This window comes from Diadema antillarum, unplaced genomic scaffold (assembly GCF_040938485.1).
Source record: "Diadema antillarum isolate AM-2024a unplaced genomic scaffold, OU_Dant_1.0 seq00000576_RagTag, whole genome shotgun sequence".
Taxonomy (NCBI): Eukaryota; Metazoa; Echinodermata; class Echinoidea; order Diadematoida; family Diadematidae; genus Diadema; species Diadema antillarum.
This window is the reverse complement of record NW_027271511.1, coordinates 381012-404128: the sequence shown is the minus strand read 5'-3', so window position 1 is coordinate 404128 and position 23117 is coordinate 381012. Positions and strand designations below refer to the sequence as shown.

Here is a 23117-nt window from a genome sequence, read left to right as displayed (position 1 = left end):
ACTTGACAAAGCCCTATGGGCGAAAATTCGTCAAATTTACGTCTTCAACGGAGTTTATATTGACCTACTGTTGTGAATATATATATATATATATATATATATATATACACAATGTTTATGCATACACACATAAATATAGCAATTGTAGTGGCAAAGTAGGATCTGACTACATGTAAGTCACTGACAAAGTCAGCTTTATCAGCAAACTGAAGACTTTTAACCTCCCCCAAAGTCTTTTTGTGATCTACTTTGTATGTGGGTCCTACATGCAAATTTCTCTCTGACATATATGGATATTTGCAGATATCAAATATATATTTGCAAACATATATTAAACACCACATACTTTACTCCGGCACTTGTTGCTCTTATCTTTATTTATTTATTTATTTATTTTTTTTTGCTTTTTGTTAAATTCTACCCAGCTCTGCTTTTTGCTTAATATTACCTGCAAGTAAAACATTTTGCATAGACATTTAATATAGAATGAAACAATGGTAACAGTTTTCATGGCAACATAAAGCATCTTTTGTGAAACCCTTAACAGTGTCAATGAAACCCAACATCTTAAGTAACACATAGATGGGAGCAGCTAAAAGCACATCCCATGTACTTTTGTACTTGCTTCTATAGGCAAATTGCAAAAAGTTTACTTGCTTGTTTTCACATAGCTGGCAAAACCAATTGGCTAGATTAAATATAGCTTTTTATTTACTTTAAAATGGACAAACTACCACTAGAGACCTCAGACTACAGAGATGTTCTAAGCCTTCTCCATTTGAATGCTGTTCTCAGAGGTACATATCGTCGTTGAGGTGACAAGACAGTGTATCTCAAATTTTGGTGAAAATCACTTTTTTTAATTCATTGCCAAATAATCAGTTAAGTAAGCATGTCCTGTCCAAATCCTAGCTGTCTTTCAAAAAAAGAGAGAAAGAAATGAAGCCACCATTGCCTGTCAAAGGAAAGGTGATCCCATTTGTTATGGTGCTTTGGTTGCCATGTTTTTTGGCTCTCCTGAACATTTGACATTTTTTTAGATACAAGGTTTTGTCACCCCAGCAGCGATATATTTCAAAGAAGTTTCCACTGATTGCATGAATGTACCTTCCTTGAATATGTTAAAGTGTGTTTTGTGGAGTTTAAAATGTGATGAAATATGACTACGTGACTACCGTCCAAGAAGCACTGCATGAACTGAATGTGGGGAAGAAAAAAACATGCCAGTGCTATCTGCATGTGTAGCGAGAGCAATAATTACGATCTAGATATGAGATTTGATGCAAGTCTTTCTTTCACCTATTTACCATACATTGCTGATGAATGGATTATGTTACTACTTTCACTTTATATCATTCATGACTTTCTTTTTTATCAAAAGGGGTGTGAGGAGGTTGTGACGACGACAACAATGATGATGATAAAGATGATGATGGTGATGATGATGATGATGATGATGATGATAAAGATGATGATGATGATGATGATGATGATGATAGTGGTGGTGGTGGTGGTGGTGGTCATGGTGATGATGGTGATGATGATGATAATGGTCATATTGCTGATGATGAAGATAGTACATGATGTAGTTACAGATGTTGACAACGATTTTGATAATAATTTGGGAAAGATGAAGATGGTGTTGAAAATGATGATGATGATGATAGTGAAGATGATGATGATGATGATGATGATGATAGTCAAATGACAGACATGGTAATAGTAACAATGGAGAGTATTGGTAATGATGATGACATGAATGATGATGTTAATCCTCATGATAATAGTAAATGATCAAATTGTGTGTAATATTTACAATGCTTCTGATATCGACACTGGCACTGGCGCTGACATCGCAATTTTGCACTGATGTTGCTACAGAAAATTCTAAAGGCCGATTGCATGATATCTGTGATTATGAACCAAAGACAGCACACATGTTCCAGTTTGGGAACTATGAAGAGAGGAAAATAATAATTCATTCTTCTAGCTCATGACTTACAGTGTGAATAATGCAACAATCTGGAAAAGTTTTATGATATTATCACTGCATTAATGAAATTAAAGGCCTTAAAGACAGTATCCCAGACTATATCACATATGAGTGATCAGGAGTTTACTTCAAGAGATGATAGTGGCACTAAAAAAAAAATGTGAAAGCAAATTTTTCAAAGCAATGTAATTTACAAGATAGGTATGCTAAAAATGTGTGAACTTGAAGACAAATCTGGTGAGTTTCTTGACTTTGAAAAAAACTAAAGATGACGCTAATGGTACATGATGTCACTGAATGTCACAATATTCATTGCAAAACAGTTAAAGCTTTAAAATAGAAATCAATAACTTGAATGATTATTGATTGTGCAGTAGTGATAATACATTTGGATATATCTATAAATTTATGTAGCTACATCTATTTCTAGGCAAGGATGAAAATGTTGTATGCTACTGTGTTGTGAAGAAATGTATCTTGAGGTTACAATCATGATGGATAAATATTGTTCTACTCAATGTGAAAACAACAGAAAGGAGGGCATATTTCAATATACAACCACTTGAAATTGACAGATCTAATGTACGCCCTGACGGTCAGCAGTTCAAAAATGACTGGTGACAAATGTCTATCTTATACCTGGTACCACAAAGTGATAAACATCAGTAAAGTCTGAACATGTGATACATGCACACATGACAAGCAAGGCTCAAATGCCAATACACTGACTCGTACACTGACTTGAGTTTAAACTTAAAATTGATCAATTTTCACATCATGCCATGGTGTATTTTCCCTTTGGTAAAACCAGACCGTACATACCAATGAAATTTGTACAAGTTTCAAGTGCATGTATCCATAGTTTTCCTGTCTGAGAAAAAAAAATGATGATTATAAAAAGTTAATTGCCTAAATAACCTCACAGCTGATGGGCAATAGTTCAAGTTAGAAAAAACAACAACAATCACACATTGCATATCACTGAGAAAAAGGTATCGTATGGTAATCCCATTATATTACTCAGGCTGAATGACTTGAAAGCACTAGCACCTCAAAAAAAGTAAATTGCTGGAAAAAAGGCTGCTGTTGGAAAGTTAAGTTGATGAAGTAAAAGGGAAGCATTTCCTTGTGGATGAAATTGGATGCGTTGCCATGGTGATGGTTACATACATCTTAATGTTGCTAGTGAATTAAAGAGTATGAATTACGACAGACTTCTGGACTACTTTTTGCTGTTTGACGTGCTCCTACAATAACCCAGTGACTTTCTATATCTGGGCTGAGAAATAATTTCACTCTCTCAGAAGTCTTCATCTCCACGTTAAACGACACACATGTAGGCGACAAATAAGATGAAAATACCATGGAACCCGCCACGACAATTTTGCAGAGCAGTAGAAAAACACTGGGAGAGGGAGGGAGGAAAGCGCGAAAGGATTGCTTCACAATTTGCCAAAGGGAGCCATTCAGAGGCAAAACAAGTTTTTCATCTCTTACCGCTGTGGAACCTGTATAGGATCAACGCTTCCCGGATAATCAGCTCTAGCATACATAGACCTTAAGGGTGATACAAACATTTGACATCATTTTTCTGTTTTAGGGGATTCATGACAGTGAGTTCTGAGTATGTAGCCATTCACAGTAGATACTTACTGCTATTTAGAAGTCACAATTATATTTTTCAAATCACTGGCACTCTCTTTGTGATAAAAGGGACTTAAATGAGCTGGTCAAGTTGATAAAAGGTAGCTCCAGCTCTTAATCACTTCTTACATGTTTATTACTTTTTTTAATTACGGAGCTATCTACATAATACTAATTCATGAAATATTAAATTCAAAGAGAGTTTTTCGACAATGACAGAAGTAGGTTCCCTCATTAATTATGCCAGTCAATATTACCTCTTGAAAAAAATCTCATTAAAAAGTGGATTATTTATTTGTTATTCGTGTTGTAACAGCATGTCCATTTCCTCATTAATGAGTTTTACTCACACTGTTAAACCCACAAATAATAATGGAATTCATAAATGCACAACTCCAGTCCTTGAACCACAAACTAACACTCTGGAGTGTTAACCCCCAAATTTCTAAAGTCAGATTCTCTTGAACGCACAGCTTACGACTAATACGGCCTCACTTTAGTCATTGTAACGAACATAAACGATGCACAGCATACACATATCATATCTAGTGAAGCAAAATAGAGCTATCTCAAGGAATTTTGTGTTCCTGCCTATCCCTGCTTTATCCATGTTAGTCATGATAGACTATCATCAACCATATTGGCGGTTACTTCCAAATGTTGTTGAGCTCACTGCACAATACTGTGCTGCCAGTAGAAGAGTCACCCATATTGGGCTCAAAACTGGCTTCTCTTGAATCCAAATCTACACCCAAGTTTTCCTGCAAGTTTGGTGACAGAATACTAGGCAGGACATTCTATTTGATAATGAGACAAATGTGAACAAAGTTGTAATGGAAGTTGTGGTAAATCCCAGGTGATGCCTCGTTATGTCTAGATGCTAAAATCCATCACTAAAATGGAGATGTATTTTCAACATGGAAATGAATCCATTCCGTACTGAATGCTGAAATGCCCATAAATTTAATACACAGGTCACCAGGTTCCCGTACGGAACGGGTAAGAGTCCATACTAATTCCAAATTACTTGACAAGGAAGGAAATAAGATGAAAATGGCACCAACATCTGCCCACCACTTTATCACCCCTAGACTAAGAGCAACAAAATTGCATGTACATGTATGTGTTTCTGAGTAGAACTTTGTGAAGGACTACTACATTTCTGTAACCTGGCAAACAAATATTAATGACTTAAAGACTTTTGGTTCTGTATTCATCAGACATTCCTAAAACCTATGTGATGCATTTGTCTAGGATATCTAATTCAGCTTTTAACATGTGAACCATTCAATGGGGTGAGTACATATTTTCCTTTCTTAATTCCCAAGTCATTATTTAAACATATATTCTATCTTCTATCATCACAGGATTTATACCGTATAATATACAAAGGCTCTCTGAATGGTCATGCTGTGGTTTGCTTACATGAGTAGAGCAAATAAGCATTACCTTGGACAGACATGTGTAAGATTCCTCAAATATGTTGAAACAAATGACACATATTCCACAACTTCCCCAAATTAGTACAATAAAGTATTTTCACTCCTAGAATATGTGCACTGAGAAGATTCTTGAACTGCTAATCCTTTATAAGACATCCAGCAAAATATTTGTGTGAGCAAATTTCTGTTTATTTCTTGTGTATGCATATGTTTATCTGTACACATTGGCATGAGTGAGTTGACTGGCTACGATTCCAAACAAATACATTCATACCTGGTAGCATACAAGTGCATGATAATTGATTAATAATGCCTGTAAGATTTTTCCTGTAGCTTGATTCAAATTTACTCAATGGAACTGTCACTTAAAGTGAAATTACTGAGTATTCTGACATTGAATATCTAATAATTTAAGGTACTAAACAAACTGTGCTCTCATCAATATCTACCATACTTTTAAATGATTCCAGACAAATGAAAAATCCTAAAAACCCAACATAGCATATAAGCACTTGGGGAGATTTCAATGAATGCCTTAATATCACAATACAAAACACATGAAATTACTCTAAACTTTTAACACTATCCAACTATTATAAAATAAAATATCAGTTGTCCTAGCTAACTATAAAGATAAAGAGAATATACCTAGTAAGAATATGCACATGGAAAAAAATGGGTTTTATTCGCCTACAAGAAAAAGATGGGTTTGGATTATGGGAAGTATTACTTCTGTCTTTCTACCACAGTGATTTTCTTTTTAATTTTTTCTTTTTAATTTTTTTCTTTTTTTTTACCAAGCCCGGTAAAGTAAAACACATGGAATCAAGGATGCGTAAAAAGGTAAAGGAGTAGATTTTTCATAACAGACAGATGAATCTGATGGTAGAAGGGCAGGGAATTACAATATATTAAGTGACAAGATGGTTGTAGTTCACTGGATCTACGTGTTGAGGAGCTTCACACGATCATGGTTCCTCATCTTCTATTTCCTTACAAATTTCTGCAATATATATCCTTCTCGTTTTTGGCTCCTCCTCCTACTTCTACTGTAAAAGTGGAAATTTTCACGGTGTTGAAATTTTCATGCATTTTGCGCATCCAGAAACTAGTGCAAAAATAAAAGCATGCAAATATTTTTGCTTGCCATGTGTTCCAGTAGTTGATATCTTGATTCCGCGGAATCAAAAACATGGGAAACTCATCTTACCCAGCCGAGCACGAAAAAATCAGTCGCGCGAAAATATCCACTTTCACATACAGCAGCGCCAAGAATCAATGTTGGTACTTCTAACTAAATAGCTACCATGTTAACCTTGTTAAGAAACGTTGCTTTTGTTATCCCCATCCACTTTCCTGTATTTTAATAGCCCTTTGTGATAATTTATACACATGTACATATGAATTGTCATTTAAATGCATGAAGTATTGTACTGTTTGTTGCTATTTCTAATCACAGTTGTGTTTTGTTTATAATTTACCTGCTTGTGGAAAATTGAATAAACTGAATTGAATTGAGTACTCACCTATGCCTTAGTTCACGGTGTAAATCCTTGTGAGCGGAAGACGTCTTGACTGGGTTGATTAAGGGCTTAGGTTGGATGAGTCCATTTTCATCGACCACCACCCCTCGAGGCTGATGATGGGTAGGGGACGTCGGCATCGTGGTCGAAGGGTCTTCTTCCATATCGAACTCGATGAATCTCCCTGATGAGTTCACTGAAGTGATCATCCAAATTAAACATGTTTTCATTCACGAGATCATGGCTCTGGTACAAGGTTCGGAAATCATATTGTTTGTTTTATTTGAGATCTCTCCATTTCCTTCATTCACACTGATTTTTAGCATTAAATCTTGTCCTTAAACATGAACACAGACAACTACGAAATAAATCTTAATGCCCCATCAAACCAGTCTTACAAATATCAACATAAACCCATTTAATCTGACCTATATAAACCAATCTAATCTGATATATCTTAATCAATTTAATCTGATTTACCTAAACCAATCTAATGACATTCTAAACCCAATCTATATCACTCCAGCACTGCAACAGATTCTCTTAGTTTTAAACATTACTATCCCACATGTTTACTTATTCTTTCTACAGTGTCACTAATAATGAAATTTGTATCCACAGCACAACTGAGAAAGCATACAATGATATCATCACACAAGGTGAACCCTAGCACATCAATAATGCAATGAAATCCAGTTACACACTTGTATGCAAAAATTGGATAATAAGAGGAGTAAAATCAATTTTCTCCCAAAACAAATCAAATTGAAGACATTTCTAGATTAAGCAAAGAATATACACATTTTTGCAATATTGATTTTTTTCATTATATTTATAAAACACCCCAAAACAGAAAAACAGAGAGTAATTTGTATCAAAAACAACAACAAATTATGAAGACTAGATTATTCTCTTGCTGAGAATGAAATGAATCTAAGGCATACAATACAGCAAAATACTAATTCACATGTCAGGCTTACATTTGTGGTGGTAGGGGACCCCGTTGGCACCATCTTCGTCATCATCGATGTCGTAGTCAGGCGGAGGGGGGCTTGAGACTGGTGGTGGAGGTGCTGGGGGAAGAAACAAAGCAGATCCGACATTTGTCAACCTTCAAAGATAAAATTTGTCCACGATGTATTCAGTGGATACCTGCTGCTGTGGTTTTTGCTTGCATTGTGTGTGACTGCACAAAGCCATATATCTCTTTCAATCACTGCTTGAATATCATCACTTGAACTTCCTCATTAACCTTGACCTTGGCAAGAGTTATCGCCAACAACAACAACAACAAAATAAAAACCCTCAGCAGTGACACTGCCCTCTATTGGCTGATCCTTGTAGAAGATTGGAGGAAATTCTCAGCCTTTTCATCATTGGTCAGTGGTCAAATTTTTCAATTTTCCACTCTGACCTCGATAAGATCTATCCCCAAATTTAAGAGTGAGACACAGACAGACAGAAAACAGACAGAGACAGCATTGCTATGACAAAATTCATATGTACACTAAATTTGAGTACAATCTGTCAAACATTTCTCAAATTGTAATAGTACCATGAATCTCAGATGTATTTCATCCAAATCTGCCTTTTATCTGTGAACTGCGGGCTTCAGATACACATGAAGATATGATAACATTCACTGAAACAAAAACAAAAATGAGCTCATGATATAAACATAATCAACATATTAGCCCAAAGACAGCTAGTGGGGAAAAAGTCACCCAATATTCTATAATATGGCAAATATAGAAATGATTTCCAATTTCAATTGTTTGATTGCTGTCTTTTTATGCATTATACCACAATTGAGTGTGCAGACTTAAGATTCTTTCCTTTGTAGCAGGACATGGCTGTATTGCCACATATGCATGACTTCAGTTTGTTAACACTGAATGCCCTATAAATGGGAATTTCCCATGGCCTGTTATATTCACATGCAGCCAAGCCTTCACATTGTTGTCAGACATAATACCAACTGGCAGCTTATTGTAGGAACCAGATTGGTCCTATGGAAGTTCATGAGAGAGAAAGAAACCCAGGGGTCCAATAAGACATTGCCAAAGCATGCAGTTTGGGAATACTGCCACAATTAAAGAGTGGAACAGACTATAATCTTCATTCCATAACAGATTTTCAGATATCTTCTAGGCCTTTATATCACAACAGTCCGTTGGCATTACAGTACTGTAGGCATTCTTTAGTCTTTTGATGAGAAAAAAAATGGTCTGCAAGTTAAACTTTTCTCTGTGAAACAAAACAAACAACATAGAAAATAAAAGATATACTCAACAGAATTTTCTGTTATATCAAATACATGAACCCATAACAAACTTGAAGATGCATTAAACACACGAAGCACGCTCTTCCTCAAATATTTTGCTTCATTACGGACGAGCGAACGAAACACGCATTTCCTAGAAGTGAGAAGGAAATTTGTTACCAATCAGTTAATAGTCAAACATAATGCATACAAAATGACTGTAGTACACTGCAAATAAAATTGATTAGTCATTTCTGTGAGTACATACAGTTATTTGTGCTGCAAGCAAGTGCCAAGTTTGCCATGACAATTAGTTTATTAAGGTGGTGACACACAGTTTATACAGATTAGAGTGTGCAACATCAAGTGATGTTTGACAGGAACAAATAAGGTCGTGAGGACGGCAAAACTAACATCATCCAGAACCTGTATGGGATGAAGAGCACCAAGGTAAAACAAGGGGCAGAGATATTTGGCTACGGAGAACAACATTTTAACCACTGACACCCTGCCCAATCCTGCCCCCCCTCCCCCACTTAGGCAGTCATCCATACTACATACGTGCTTGTTCCAGAGTCTTACGTCCTGTTCAGATGCAAGCCAGTTTATACCAAAACTTGATAAAGAAACGACGTATAAAGAATCATCGTATAGCTGACAGACTATTCAGACACTAATCTCGACCATTCTGGAAAACATTGTATAGATTCATAGTTAAGTTTTTACTAGGCCCATAACATACAAATATTTCTTATTCATTTTTTGGCTGAATTGCTCCCACCTGAGAGAGCTTCGTGGCCCATTGCTTAAAAAGCAGGGCTCTAGGTCATTATACAGGAAATATTGCCTCATTTGGTTCTTGTCTTTCTGCATAGTACCTTAGCTCCACTCCCTTCCAATATTTGGATTATTTGGATCTTTTCTACATCACATATCAAACCACGTCAAGTCTCTATTTATCAAATGTTATGCTTGCGAAATAGATACTCGATACAGCACTGTCCTTGTATCGCTTGGCACACAATGTATGATATGGCCTACAATTTGTAACAAATACAAATGTTTGCCCTTCATAAGCATTCATGCTGGCAATTCTTGCACAGTGTTATTTAATAGCATTCTGAAAGTATGAACTTGCTTTGCACATAAACAACAGGACAGACATACTGTATATAACCTTCATTATTTGTGATTATCACTGTACAGATTGTGAACTATCAGGCAAATGTGGATTCCACTAAAGAATACATTAGAGAAAAGAATGTTCAAGTGGCTGAGTTGTCACAATGAATACTGTAAAACGAGGAATGTTCGCGTGCATTTTAATTTCGTGAATTTCGCGAGCGCCAAGATTCGCGAAATTAAAATGCATGCGAAATTTCTTGTCTACACTATATGCATTGAACGCCAGTGGCAATTCGCGAAAATTTCATGTGGCGAAAAAGGCCATCAGCTCCAATTCGCGAAAATTTCGTGCCGCGAATATATCATGTTTTACAGTACCTCATCACTTGCATAAATCTAAAGTAATCAAACCCATATGTGACATTAAGAAGCAACAATCAAGTATGCATCATTGCTGAGGGCAAAGAGGTCATTACTTCCGTTTTCCAAATTTCAAGCTTCTTGGAAATGTTTCAGTGTTACATTATGACATTCATACTGCTACTGCATACACAACGACAGCAGACAGAAGCAAATACACACACTCACACATACATGTGTGGCAGAAAGTCACATGTGCACAGCTCTCAGTGAACAACTCTGCAGGAGGTTCCATCTAGGACCCCATTTACAGTGAGTGAAAGGGCCAGGCTCGGCCGCGGCCGAGCCCGGCCTTTTCTCACTGTAAACGCAAACTGGGCCAAATGCGGTACCAAATTTAGTCTGGCTTCAAGACCCTCTGCCCGTACTATTTCACTATTCAGGATATTGACACCCTCAACGTGGAAAACTAGTATAGTTTAAGGTGGTTTGGCCTTTGCCTTTGGCAAAGGCGGCGACTTTGCCGCCGCGGAGTCCAGTTGGCAAAGGTTCTGGAAACCAGACTAAACCAATTGCGACCGGTGCGGTCTCAATAATAGTCGTTTGTCTACAAGCAGAGCGCCACTACGGCAAAATATTGAAAGGTTTGAATTAAAAGCTTGGGTCGAGCCCAGCACTGTAAATGGACAGAATTGCGGGGCTTGGCCCCGCAATTGAGGCCGGGCTCGGCCGCGGCTCAGCCCAGCCCCACACTGTAAACGGGGTCTAGTTCTCATCCACAGACACAAAAAGAATCCTCCATTCATCTCATCACAATAAACTTTTAACTGTATAGTTTGAATTACCATAGAAATCAGTCTGATAGACACCATGTACACATAGAGGTTTTGGCAATAGTGGTGGCCCAGGGCCACTAAAAATACATGTTAGGCCACCAAATTTTCACAAAACGTTAATTGAGCAGCTAATATTGAAACCGGATTGTTATTTTGGGGCCACCGGTGAAAAAAAAAAGTGAGTGTCAAGCCCTGACATATGGTACTTCTCAGTACCATCATACCCTGGAGTACTGTGTTGTATGGCACAACCACGTGTTCGTATGATGTATATTTACACACTGCCATCATGGTGCTCAAAACTTAGCATTTGGTGATAATGATCCCAACGCTAATTCAGCCCTATAATGAAGTCTGTTTTATTTTGGGGTTTTATGCCATAAATAGCATAATAATGTGATCACTGGCGATGTGTGGGTCGTAAGCACTAATGTTATGGTGCTACTGCACTGCTGAGCTCATTCTTGCAACAAAATTTTCTTCCATACGGCACTAAAAATTACTTTTATCCATTTTATTTTGATCCAGGGTACAGTATTTTTTTTTTTAAGTTAATTCAACAAAATGGCAGCTACTTGGTAGCCAAGATACCCAAAAACTGCATCATATACATCAGCTGTCACCATCTCACTCTGTTAAATTTTGAAGACTATAAATCAGAGAAAACTGTAAAAATAATACAAAGGTGGTCTGTCTGGATGCATAATAAGAAATCTGACATTTGAATTGATGAATATAAGATCAGCCCAAAACCAAAGTTGGCTTTCATCTTTAGAGATACATTGTAAAATAATGCAAATATGGATAATGATTCTAATGACTGTTTTATGTTTCAATTTGTATACATAACATCCTCAGAACTGAAAAATTAAAAATATGAGGACTTTATTGTCAAATTCTTGTGGACAGATTTTGGTCTTTCCTATATTCATGTATTCATGTATGCTTGTCTGCTCTTTTCTTGATTACAAGGAAAGTATCTTTTTTTCAATAAAATGGGACATATTACTTATTGTAGGAAAGATTTGAATTAATCATTTTATAATCAAGAAACCCTTGTTCGGCAACTGTTTCAGACTTTCATGGGGGGTTATGTAAAGCAAAGTGGGCAAACTATATGCAGTTGTGTTCAGCTTCTACCTATTAGCACTAGCAGCGTATTAGTCTAGTTCTAGCCTTTTTTCAGAGAATTTAGTTTCTCGCAAGCAATGACGTATGGCAATATCTAAAGCAAGCTGCAATTCTTTGAATAAAATCATAGCATTTCTGCCTCCATTAGCATTACCCAAAACTATGTCTAATGTTCATAATCATTCTGGGCCCTGTTTCATAAAGCTGTTCGTAAAGTTACGAATGACTTACGATCGACTGGTGCTCAGTTCTGATGTGCTATAGTTATCAGAATTTCAATAATTCATCACAATAACTGATCACCAGTCGTTCGTAAGTCGTTCATAACTGTATGAACAGCTTTATGAATCAACCCCCAGATGAGTTTGAAATCTGGTAGCATTGAAAGTCTCAATAATATTCAAATCTTGTGTGTTAAAGGCAACAAAATCTAGAGATTTTCTTGTCAAATAAATCTTTGCATTAAAAGGTAAAATTGAATTTACTATCTATCATGATAAGTATCCATGCAGTTCAAAAACAAAATAAAACAATCCAAAACTCTGTCACTTCACATCATATCATTCATTCATTACTTAATTCTCTCATTTATCCTTGTCATTTTTACATGATTACACAGAGTTAAAGACTTGCTCATCAAAAATGGTCTGAGCTGAGCAGTGATCTAAAAAAAATGTTCAAGATATTACTTTTGATGCATATGTGTTGGTCACTTGTATCACAAAACATCCTACAATATAAAATCTTCGCAATGAAGCTGAAAATATAAGGAGTTATCACTATTTTTCTCAATAAACCATAGCTGTAGACGGTTTAGTCTGGAAACATTTTTTATAACTATTGTTCACATTTTGTATATTTAATCGATTATACTGATTTAAATTTTTACATTGGTTGTTTCTACCCCTAACTCACATTTTAGAACCATTTTGAAGCACTGGGTTTTTGTTTCAACTGCAAATGGTAAATTATGCCTTTAATATCAGGCAATCTTCTGTCAAATGATGCAATACAAAGGGGACATCATAGGCTTATGTTAGGCAATGATGATGAACTTTGACGAACCGACTTTTTAATTATTTAATGTATCACTGACAATACTAATCAATTTTATGTCGTTTGTATATATGATGCAGCATCACAAGGGACCAATAGATATTTGCATGCAAACACAGAGTTATGAATATCTGTAAATATATGAATATATTATAAAAAAAGGTTATATTAGATGAAGCAGAGTTCCTATGAGACTATTACAGATTTTGAATTTAACTATTTGTATGTCTACTTCTCCACAATATACTTCTCTTCCTGAATATGCCTTCATTGCTTCATAAAACTTGTTTGTATCTGAACATGAGGAAAGTTGTGGCCATTTTGCTTGTAAAAAATCAAATCATTCCTATACACATGTGAAATCATATTCCCCATTTGAGCCATAACAAGCAGTGCAGGTATATCTTTGCTTGTGACGTGGATAAACATAGTCCCATATATTAAAATTGATGATTTGTTGAATCACTTGATAAAGTGATTATTCAATGTACAGATTGGAAGTGTGTACCTGGTCATGAGTAATGATTCAGCTTTTCATTGATGCACGCCATGTTCATGTTCACATGCATAGCAGTTGTTTTTGCACAAATTCCTATGATTTAATAAGCACTTTTGGCAACCTAATTTTAAAACACCCATGCTAAATCTTACAAGACTGTAGAGGATAGCTGATACTGGCTTATGAATATCTGTAGCCTTTACTCAATGACAGAAGGATTCTCTACATTTTTGTTTCTTTTTATTTACAATAATGACCATTTGTAAGCATGTTCCATAATACTTTTAACTCTTCCGTGTTATGCCAAATAATCAGCGCTTGAAAGCCTGCTAAGCAGATGTTACATTACAATCCAGTTGTCACATGACAGCATTGAGTCCATTAGAACAGATAACAGCAGTTAGAAAAAAAAGCACAAACATGACAATTAATAATTATAATACTCGGCCATTAGTGTATAGGAGGCAAGCGGGTTATCGAAGGTGTAGAAAGGAATCTCTCCGCGGGGAAGATTTTCCAAACTCACTCGTGCGAAGATGTGCCGGGAGTTCGTCCTCATCGTCACTTGGTTCCCTCCTATCAGCACCTGCGTTACCTAGGTGAGTGGTGTGGAAATAGAATTCTTATTTGTTACACCGTATAGAAGACAGAAAGGTAGCAAAAGCTTCCTGGGATGGCCATCTTGAAATAAATGAAAAATGCACTGACAGTGACTTGAGGAGAGGCTAAAATCCATTTGAGCTCCAAATGAAGATCTGTGAATAAAATGAGATTTTTCATGTCCAACTCACCTTTTAACAAGATCAAAAGCATACATGTATCAGACACTGAATAATTCTGGCTGACCCAGGTACAGTGAAGCACATGTACTGACTTATGACCCTTGAACTTTGACCTTTGACACATCAGTCTCATATTTCTAATATTCCACTCCCATCCATAGTCATCCCCTCCGAATCTGTTTTTGTTTCTTTTTATCTTTTTTTTTTAAACACATGGATCAATTGCTCTGGGCCAAATTGAATGCTGCAATTGTTGAATTCGTAAATAGGGCATGTCTAAAGATTTTTTTAAAAAAGGAAGAAAATTGACTGAGTTGTCTGCATTGGCTGACAATGGCAAAAAAAGGGGACAAAGCCATGACTAATGGGCCTGGGTTGATTCCAGAGCAGGATATCAGGCGACAGACTCTCAACACCAACACTGGGTGATAATGGGTGCTTTAGAGTGGGTGGAATGGCAAAAAAAAAAAATTATTATACCATTTTCTATAATCCTTCCACACCCAGCTCTGTACCTTTTATGAGATCCCACTGAATTCATGATCTTGTCCACATGATTTTCAAAACTCATTTCAACAAATGCTGCGGTGGCTACACTGAAGAAATAATTGCACACTGAGAGAGCTGTATTTTGATGTTCAAATTGATGAAATATTACACCAGGATACATACATTTCTTTAGAATAACCAACCCTTCTTCAGATTTTAAAAAAACAACAACTTTTGAAACATTACCATGCTAATGAACCATTTTACATAACTGTTTATCCTAACACTACTATCTATAGGAAAATTGATATGGTATATCTGGTTGCAGATCTTTGTTGTTGTTGTTGTTGTTGTTTTTTCAAAGCATTTGGTATTATTTACATCTGCCTTTTTCCATGTTTATATTTTTCACAGCATTAGCTACATTAGTAGAATGTATGACCATTTAGCTCAAATTTTCAGGGTGAAAACACTGTAAAACAGTACCTTTAAGAATGTGATGTTTCATTGTCCTCACACAATTGTGCTCCTATCTAAACACTATATCTTTCAAAACATATCATATAATTCTCTCCCCAATGTTATCTCAATGGTAAACATTTCTTCTTCTTCTTTTTTTCATTTCCACTATGGACAATCAAATTTACAGTGAGAGAGATAATACACATTTGCATTTATAACATTTTCCAGTCTTCTTGATCTCATCTATTCCAGCTCGGAATGATTTTGTTCATAGAAACTGGTAGCCTCAGTGTGCATAAATATGATGGAAATTTGTGATTTGGAAATTTGTAATTTGGGCACTTCAAGTAGTGACATCTATTGGTCAGGAATTATAAACATCACCAGCAGAATCAATCATATAGGCATAAATGATCTAAACAAGGAATTTCTCTGATCCCTTTATTTTTACTGCTTTATGACCTGCATGAGCAAGTTTCATGCAGCAAGCAATAAGGAATAAATAAAACCATAATGTTGTCACTGTTATCAATATAGATGTTTTATACAGACCAGGGGGAAAAAACAAAATTGTTACCAATTATATTTCTTTTCAATTTTTGCTATGCACAATCAGTAAGGAAGTGCTCTTTTATATATATGCAAACAATTTTCATTGATATGGTCTATTTAATTTCAATGTATAGGAAGTAGCGAGTCAAATAAGTATTCCATCTTGCACTAGACTTTGATCCAGCAGTTTATATCAATATGTCCAATTTTCTCCTCAATGGATAATCACCTAATGCCAGGCATTTAAAGCTAAATTCACCATACTGATGTCTTCAGCCAGCCTCTCAAAGCCTAGTGATGAGAAACATATGTCTGGCACTTCACCACACACCCAAAAGGAGGACATCTGGACTAGATTGGAATGCCTTAGCAGCACACTTTGACCCCAGGTCAAGATCAGTTTTCAGCCCAGCCCAGCCCAGCCTTACCTACCCCTCAGGGAAGCAGAGAATTGATGGATATGATAAACACATTCAAAGGGAGTGACTCTATGTACAGACATCCATCAAACATCCATCATATTTTCAGGACTTAGTAAAGCTGCACACAATTTCACAGCTAAATAGCTGCTAAAAGCTTAAATTACCCCAAGAGTTGAATTTCAAACATTTATTCTCCCAAACAACACCTCCATATCATGTAAGCCTGACAAGTCTCAGTGTGACATACATCCAGATCTACATGCATGATCTTGAATATGAAACAAACAAAGTATAAATGCTGAGCTTTAAAAGTCATGAATGAAATTAGCATTTCCAAATTATGTATGCTTCACTTCTCAGCAAATAATTTTCCTTGGCAAATAACATAGACAACTTGAAATTGGCAAGCATGTATATTGATCTGCCAATCCCATCAGTGGTATCAGGCAGCCATAGATGTGGATGTCCTGTTGCCATGGAGAAGAAATGTGTTTGCTGCCTGTTGCCATGACGACAAGATTGCAGCACCTCCCTAAATGGCAGTAAAGGTGCTGGCAGTGCACAGCCTTTTCTCATCAAGGTGCAGAAATCGAGACTGCAGAGCTCAGCAAGATTGCGAACCAAAGTCCAAGTCAGCTCTCTAGGAGAGGCTTGGTGTACATTGTATTGATATTGGATTCTAATTTCTACTGACATTGGATTGCATAGCTCATGCGGAAAGCCTACAGTATACATATATCTCTTTTGTCTTTATATATTAACCCACATACATCCATGGAAATATAAACAAGAAATTGTAAAATAATCAGAATACATTTCTTTATAAGAGTTTTAATCCATCACATACCAAATGTAAGTAAATTGTAATGAGGTATATAATCATATCCATACTTTTTTATTTTGCTATACAAGGAATTACAAAGTGTTTAACTGAAGGGCATTAGTAAAGAGAACATCACCAATTTAAACCTGCTAACTGTTAGCCCAAGATTTCAGAAGCACAGTGACCACGGTACCAGTAAAAAAATTCAGAGATATTCATACCCTGATTAGTAACTTTGTATATATAGCTGGCTGACTGGTTGTTAATATCCAGGATAGGAATAAATCAAGAAGAAAGAGACAGTACAAAAATTGCAGTTTAGACAATACAGCTTTCCCTGGAGTTGGTCTTTGTATCAAAAGGATTGCTCTTTGATTTAACACCTGTTTGTAGGTATACATCTTCTATTTCTGTTTTCCATTTTTACCCTTCTCAACCTCTCATTATCTCTATCTCTTTTAATCTGATCTTTCTTTCTTTGTCTATACTTCTACACATTCTACTCTTCGACACTAATATATTGTTACATTCATGTCACTCTCACACAGATAGAAATATTAGTGAGTACGAAATAATTCACAAGTATGAAAGTGATCACGCATTATAAAGGTTAATCAACTTTCATTCTAATCCAACTTGCCACTCTTAAGATTTCATAATTTGGCCAATAGTTGTTTTGTTCTGACTGTCAGAATAAAAGAGTAGCCTCTTGAAAAGTATGCAAACAAATCTTACAGTATTTCTCCCCAGTGCAACTGATTCTACCCTCTCATTGATTAATGGTATCAATATACTTCATCTATCATACTTTTCAAGGTAAGCAGAACCAACACCAGTAATAGGCAAAATAAAATGGTGGAGTATAACATAATGTATAGCATTTAGACACATCAGTATTATAAAAGTGAAATGAAATTGTTATGCACCATCTACCTGATCTCTGAAAAGAAAGGTGAGAAAATGTTGAAGCAAACGTTAGATAACCAATCCACGAAATCTTGATATAGTGAAATGAAATATCAGTGTTAGTGTAACCAAACCAGAATATGATGCGGAGGTAAATAAATCAAAGAGTTAGAGAAATTTATGTTAAAATACTAGCCTAGATCGGTGATCACATCTTTATCATAAGAAAGGTGAGGGCAGCATAGCCTGAGATCCCAGCACAGCAGGAGATGAGATGAGGAGAAATGGTCACCACTCAAGAGCAAAGAGTAAATGTGGGTGGGGACAGGGGAAGCCCCTTTACTTACATATGTGATGGTAAGGGAGGGAGTCCTCATCACGCCGGAACGAATTATTCCTGGATTTGGGTTTGTGGGAGGGTAATGGGGAGGGGCTCCGGGGTCTAGGAGCTACAGACGGAGGTGGCCCATGGTAACTATTTCGGGGGGACCTAGAGGAACGCAAAGGGGAAGGGCTCCGGACACGCTCCTGAGGGTACAGCTCCTGAGGGTCAGAATCTGGGAGCTGTAAGTCTGGGATGGGAACTGGAGTGAGATGGAAAATTACAAACACATGAAATGAGAAACGGAGTGAATCACTTCATCACTAACACCACAAACACAACAACAATGCATACAAATATTTACCATAAAAAATAAGTGTAGATCAAAGATAAGGCTAGAGGAGATAATCAGAAAGGAAAGCATCACCTGATGGTGTCACATGATAGTGTCACATGATAGTATCGCATGATAACTGACAGTCAAGATACACCCTCCTCAACACATTCTTAGTTCTAATGTCAGTGTGTACACTAATTTCTGGTCGCACACTCAGTCTTCACAAATTTACACATCTCTTTTTGGCCATACAGTTTCTACCAATACATGAAACATTCACAACTTCCATGATAGTTAATGTTAACATATCAACAAACAAAGTAATTGTCTTTCCTTTTTTTTTTCTGTCCACGCTAAGCTCACAGCACTGTGTATCTTCATTCACAAATTCATATTTTTAAACAAAAATATTTGCCATTTTTAATAATACAGATGATATCTGGTTGTGAAATGAGACTTCAAAAACCAATCATCTAGAGATTGGTGTTGAATGATATCCCCATCACACCCCACTACTTCTCTTTGATGTAGTGGGGTGCACATCTCATGCTGCATAATCCTGCAGCCTGAGCACAGTGTGACTGCTGAGCCAACTCTCAGCCATGTTTTCCCTGGGCTTCCATTGGTGTATCAAAGTCAAGTTTCACAACAGGAAGCACTATGACAAGTTACATGTGTTCAGGCAGGCCAATATCCTTTTCTCTTCTGTAAATACACAATGTATTTGTGTTATGTGTATGCTTCAAAAGTATCTTTGTGTGTCCGCGTGTTCTTGTGATATGTGTGTGTGTCTGTACATCTATATGCCTTATTTCTCTTCTCAGGCTTTTCACAGGAGAGAGACAGCAAAAATTGAGAGGCAGGTGGAGGTTAAAGGTTACAGAAATTGTTTGCATGATCCACCAAGTCTCTACCGTTACCATAGAGACATCAATGGATCACATACTGTACCAGAGTTACATGTTGTGAAGTGAAAGCTCAGACTACTGCCAGCATGAACTACAACTACAGATTGTGCAAATGTCCTTGTTATTTTGTGTAAACACTAATATAATTGTAGAGCGCTTTCCCCTGCTATTACTCGAGACAAGGTTTAATCCATGGCTTAATTGGTGCCAAATTCAACAGTCTGAAAATAACCCTGTAGCCTAGCTGTCCTGCTGTTTTCAATTTTGTGGAGGCAATTTTCATGGGACCACTAATGCCCTTTTGCAAGTAACAGCTGCAACCTTACTTAAAATGCAAGATCTGTAGATGTAGAACCAAAGTCATTCTAAACTGATAGGATGTATGGAATAGACATGCGAAAATAGTGAGAAAGAGAGAAAGTCAGAAAGAGGAAGGAAATGGAAAAGGATGTGAGAAAGAGGAATGAGTGAGAGAGAATCAGAAAGGGAGAGAGAGAGAAACAAATGGAGAAAGAAGAAAGAGAAGAGGAGAGGGGAGAGGAACAGGAAGCATCTGTTCCAGTATGACGTACAGCATAACCTTAACCTTACACAACCTGCTAATAAATAACTCCAGGTGGCAGCAGAGGTCAATATTGAAATGTTCCCACTTCACTCCAGCATGAAAACAATTCTTCCATTAAAAAAACATCCTAATATCTACCATGTTCACCCACATCCATCTGGATCTACATGAAGTATTCTATCCACTCAAACACACTTCATCTTTCACAGGATGATAAAATAAATGATCCAATCTAGATATATCCCCAGGCGAGAAGCAATTTGACACTAATGGTCCTGTTATGTATGACTCTCGACTTAACCCTTTCTGTGCTGGGGACTTTGGACAATGTGTACCATGCTATGGGGTTGTCTGTGCTCATCAAACTCTAAGAGCAAGGAGCCCTCCAGGGCATGTGGAATGGGGGGGGGGGGAGGGGCAGACCCTCCCCCACACTTTTGGTTCATCCCCCCCCCCAAAAAAAGAGAAAAAATTGCCCAAGAAAAAGACAAAATGAATTTCAATCTCCAAAGATTCTGCCCTTTTTAGATCCTTCCCATCTAAGGGGGGTGGGGGACTATTGACACCCCCCCCCCCCCCCGAAAAAACATTCTGCGGTCCCTGCCCCTAACCAGAAATATTTAACTGGGGTGACAATTTACCTGGGAGAAAGAAAAAATTGTTTTGCTTGTATTAGATGATGTCACATTAGCATATCATGAGTAAAGGACTGTGGTATCATTCAATACATCTCAAAGAGTAATGATGATCTGAACATCATTTCAGATGACATCTACTGTCTTTGTCACCCAACCACGAGGTCACTTGCACTTTCTCTTTCTCTTGGTAGTAATGAAAACCCAAAACAACCATTACCTCAAACTTATGTGATTGTATCAGATTTTCAAAGAATGCATGATAACCTATTATCCTTGATATGAAACAAGCAACCTATAGAAAATATCTTATCATTAGGGATGTTTCACTCACAAAAACAAAACAAATGAAGGGTATCAAAAGCATAATGTTACAGTCAAGTTAGATACCTTGGTACCCAGTACCAGACTTTGGGAAGTGATGAATTGGAAATACTAAAATGTTGTATCACTGGATATACATTTCCATATGAGAATGATATCTGTTCAATTCCTCTCATCCTCTCAGCTGACATACATTCTTTACTTTTTAATCTTTCATATGACATAAAATTTGATGCAATGGCTTCTCTTGGGACAGTCAAGAAAAGTGGCAATATGAATTAATGTCATACATTAGCTTCTCTCATTTTTGGAGGGCAAAATCTCATTCCAGTCATCACAAGAAAAAATGGCTTTCCACTGCAAGGACTGAATAAGTTTAAGTGCAAGGTCTAAAAAAAAATATCTGCAATGAATTATACTTCACAGTCATGAAACAATGGGATTGTCACTGAGCTGAGCTGGGTTATTATTTTCTCTGATCCACGACATCATGCAGTGATGGTTTCTTCCTGCATTGCAGTCAAGACAATTTATGATGAGAATCACTTCAGCTGCATTCACAAACACATAAAATTAATGATTTTTGAAAAATCATTTTGTGCATTGTGATGTAAAAACTGATAGTTCCTGAGAGTGAATGTGGGTTTTGAGGTGGACTATACTTACTCTTAGCCCGCTGGTTTGAGGAGGCAGGCTGCGGAGGAGGAGTTGGGTCCTTGGGAACATCCATGCCAAGAGCATGACCAATCACATGTGCTGCAGATGGAGAGATTACCACAGAACATGGTCAAGGAAGGTGCTTGTGATGTCAGAGGAAGATGATTGTGATGTCAGAAGAAGATGGTTGTGATGTCAGAGGAAGATGATTGTGATGTCAGAGGAAGATGATTGTGATGTCAGAGGAAGATAATTGTGATGCCAGAGGAATGGTAAATGGAAGATAAAAGGATGAAAGGAAGAAATTTACATAGGTGGAGATAATATACCAATACAGGAGCAGAAAAAAGGACACAAGATAATAGGTAAGAATTGGAATAAGGGAAGAAAAAGGGGATAAGAAAAGAAAAGAAGAAATGGAAGAAAAAAACAAATGGAAGAAGAAAAAGGAAACATGGAAGGGAAGAAAAAGAAGAAGATAAAGGAGAAGGAACTAAAAAAATGAGAAGAAAAAAATGATTTCACAAGATGAATTCTGTCAAAAGAATTGCTTGTTCAAACAGTTTTCAGGCATTAAAGAATTTGGCTTCTTGAGCTACCAGTACCTATAACTGAACAAAGATCATTGAAAATACATATAAATCAAATGGCAAAAAGATGCAGAATTTACAAATGCATTTTCACAACGTCAACAAAATGCACCTTGCTTCTGGAACAAGATTCAGACACACTAAAGGTAACTTTACAATGCAGACAATGGAAAAATGGGTACAAAAATGGGGCTTACATGAATGATCAAACAGTTGCTGTTGTAATTTATAAAGATATTAAAAGTATAATGAAAAGAGCATCGTCCTTCATAATCACCACACCACAGTAACTCATTATCCAATCATCCTTGATGTTTTAATGGGCTCGTAGCAATTTCTGTGACATCACAATAGGTGCATTCACATTCAAATTAATGTTGCATTAAATACCACAGAGACTTGTTGGCACTGTTCTCACTGGTGAAATGTCATGGTAATATTGGAAACCACTGTCATTCACTTGATACCGTT

General features: G+C 36.7%; 1 protein-coding gene across 4 annotated transcripts in view; it reads right to left on the bottom strand.

Annotated features, from left to right (window-relative positions):
• Window positions 1–23117, bottom strand: part of LOC139735403 (uncharacterized) — a 71389-nt gene that overhangs the window by 5371 nt on the left and 42901 nt on the right. For 2 of the 4 annotated variants that reach the window (XM_071646153.1, XM_071646154.1), the window contains 4 exons: window positions 22066–22155; window positions 7583–7675; window positions 6606–6798; window positions 3491–3550 (listed from right to left, as the gene is read on the bottom strand). In XM_071646153.1, coding sequence (XP_071502254.1) covers window positions 3491–3550; window positions 6606–6798; window positions 7583–7675; window positions 22066–22155 — 436 coding nt within the window. Of the gene's footprint in view, window positions 1–3490; window positions 3551–6605; window positions 6799–7582; window positions 7676–14398; window positions 14468–18655; window positions 18893–22065; window positions 22156–23117 lie in introns of all 4 variants that reach the window. The other 2 variants (XM_071646156.1, XM_071646155.1) reach the window with 2 other exon arrangements.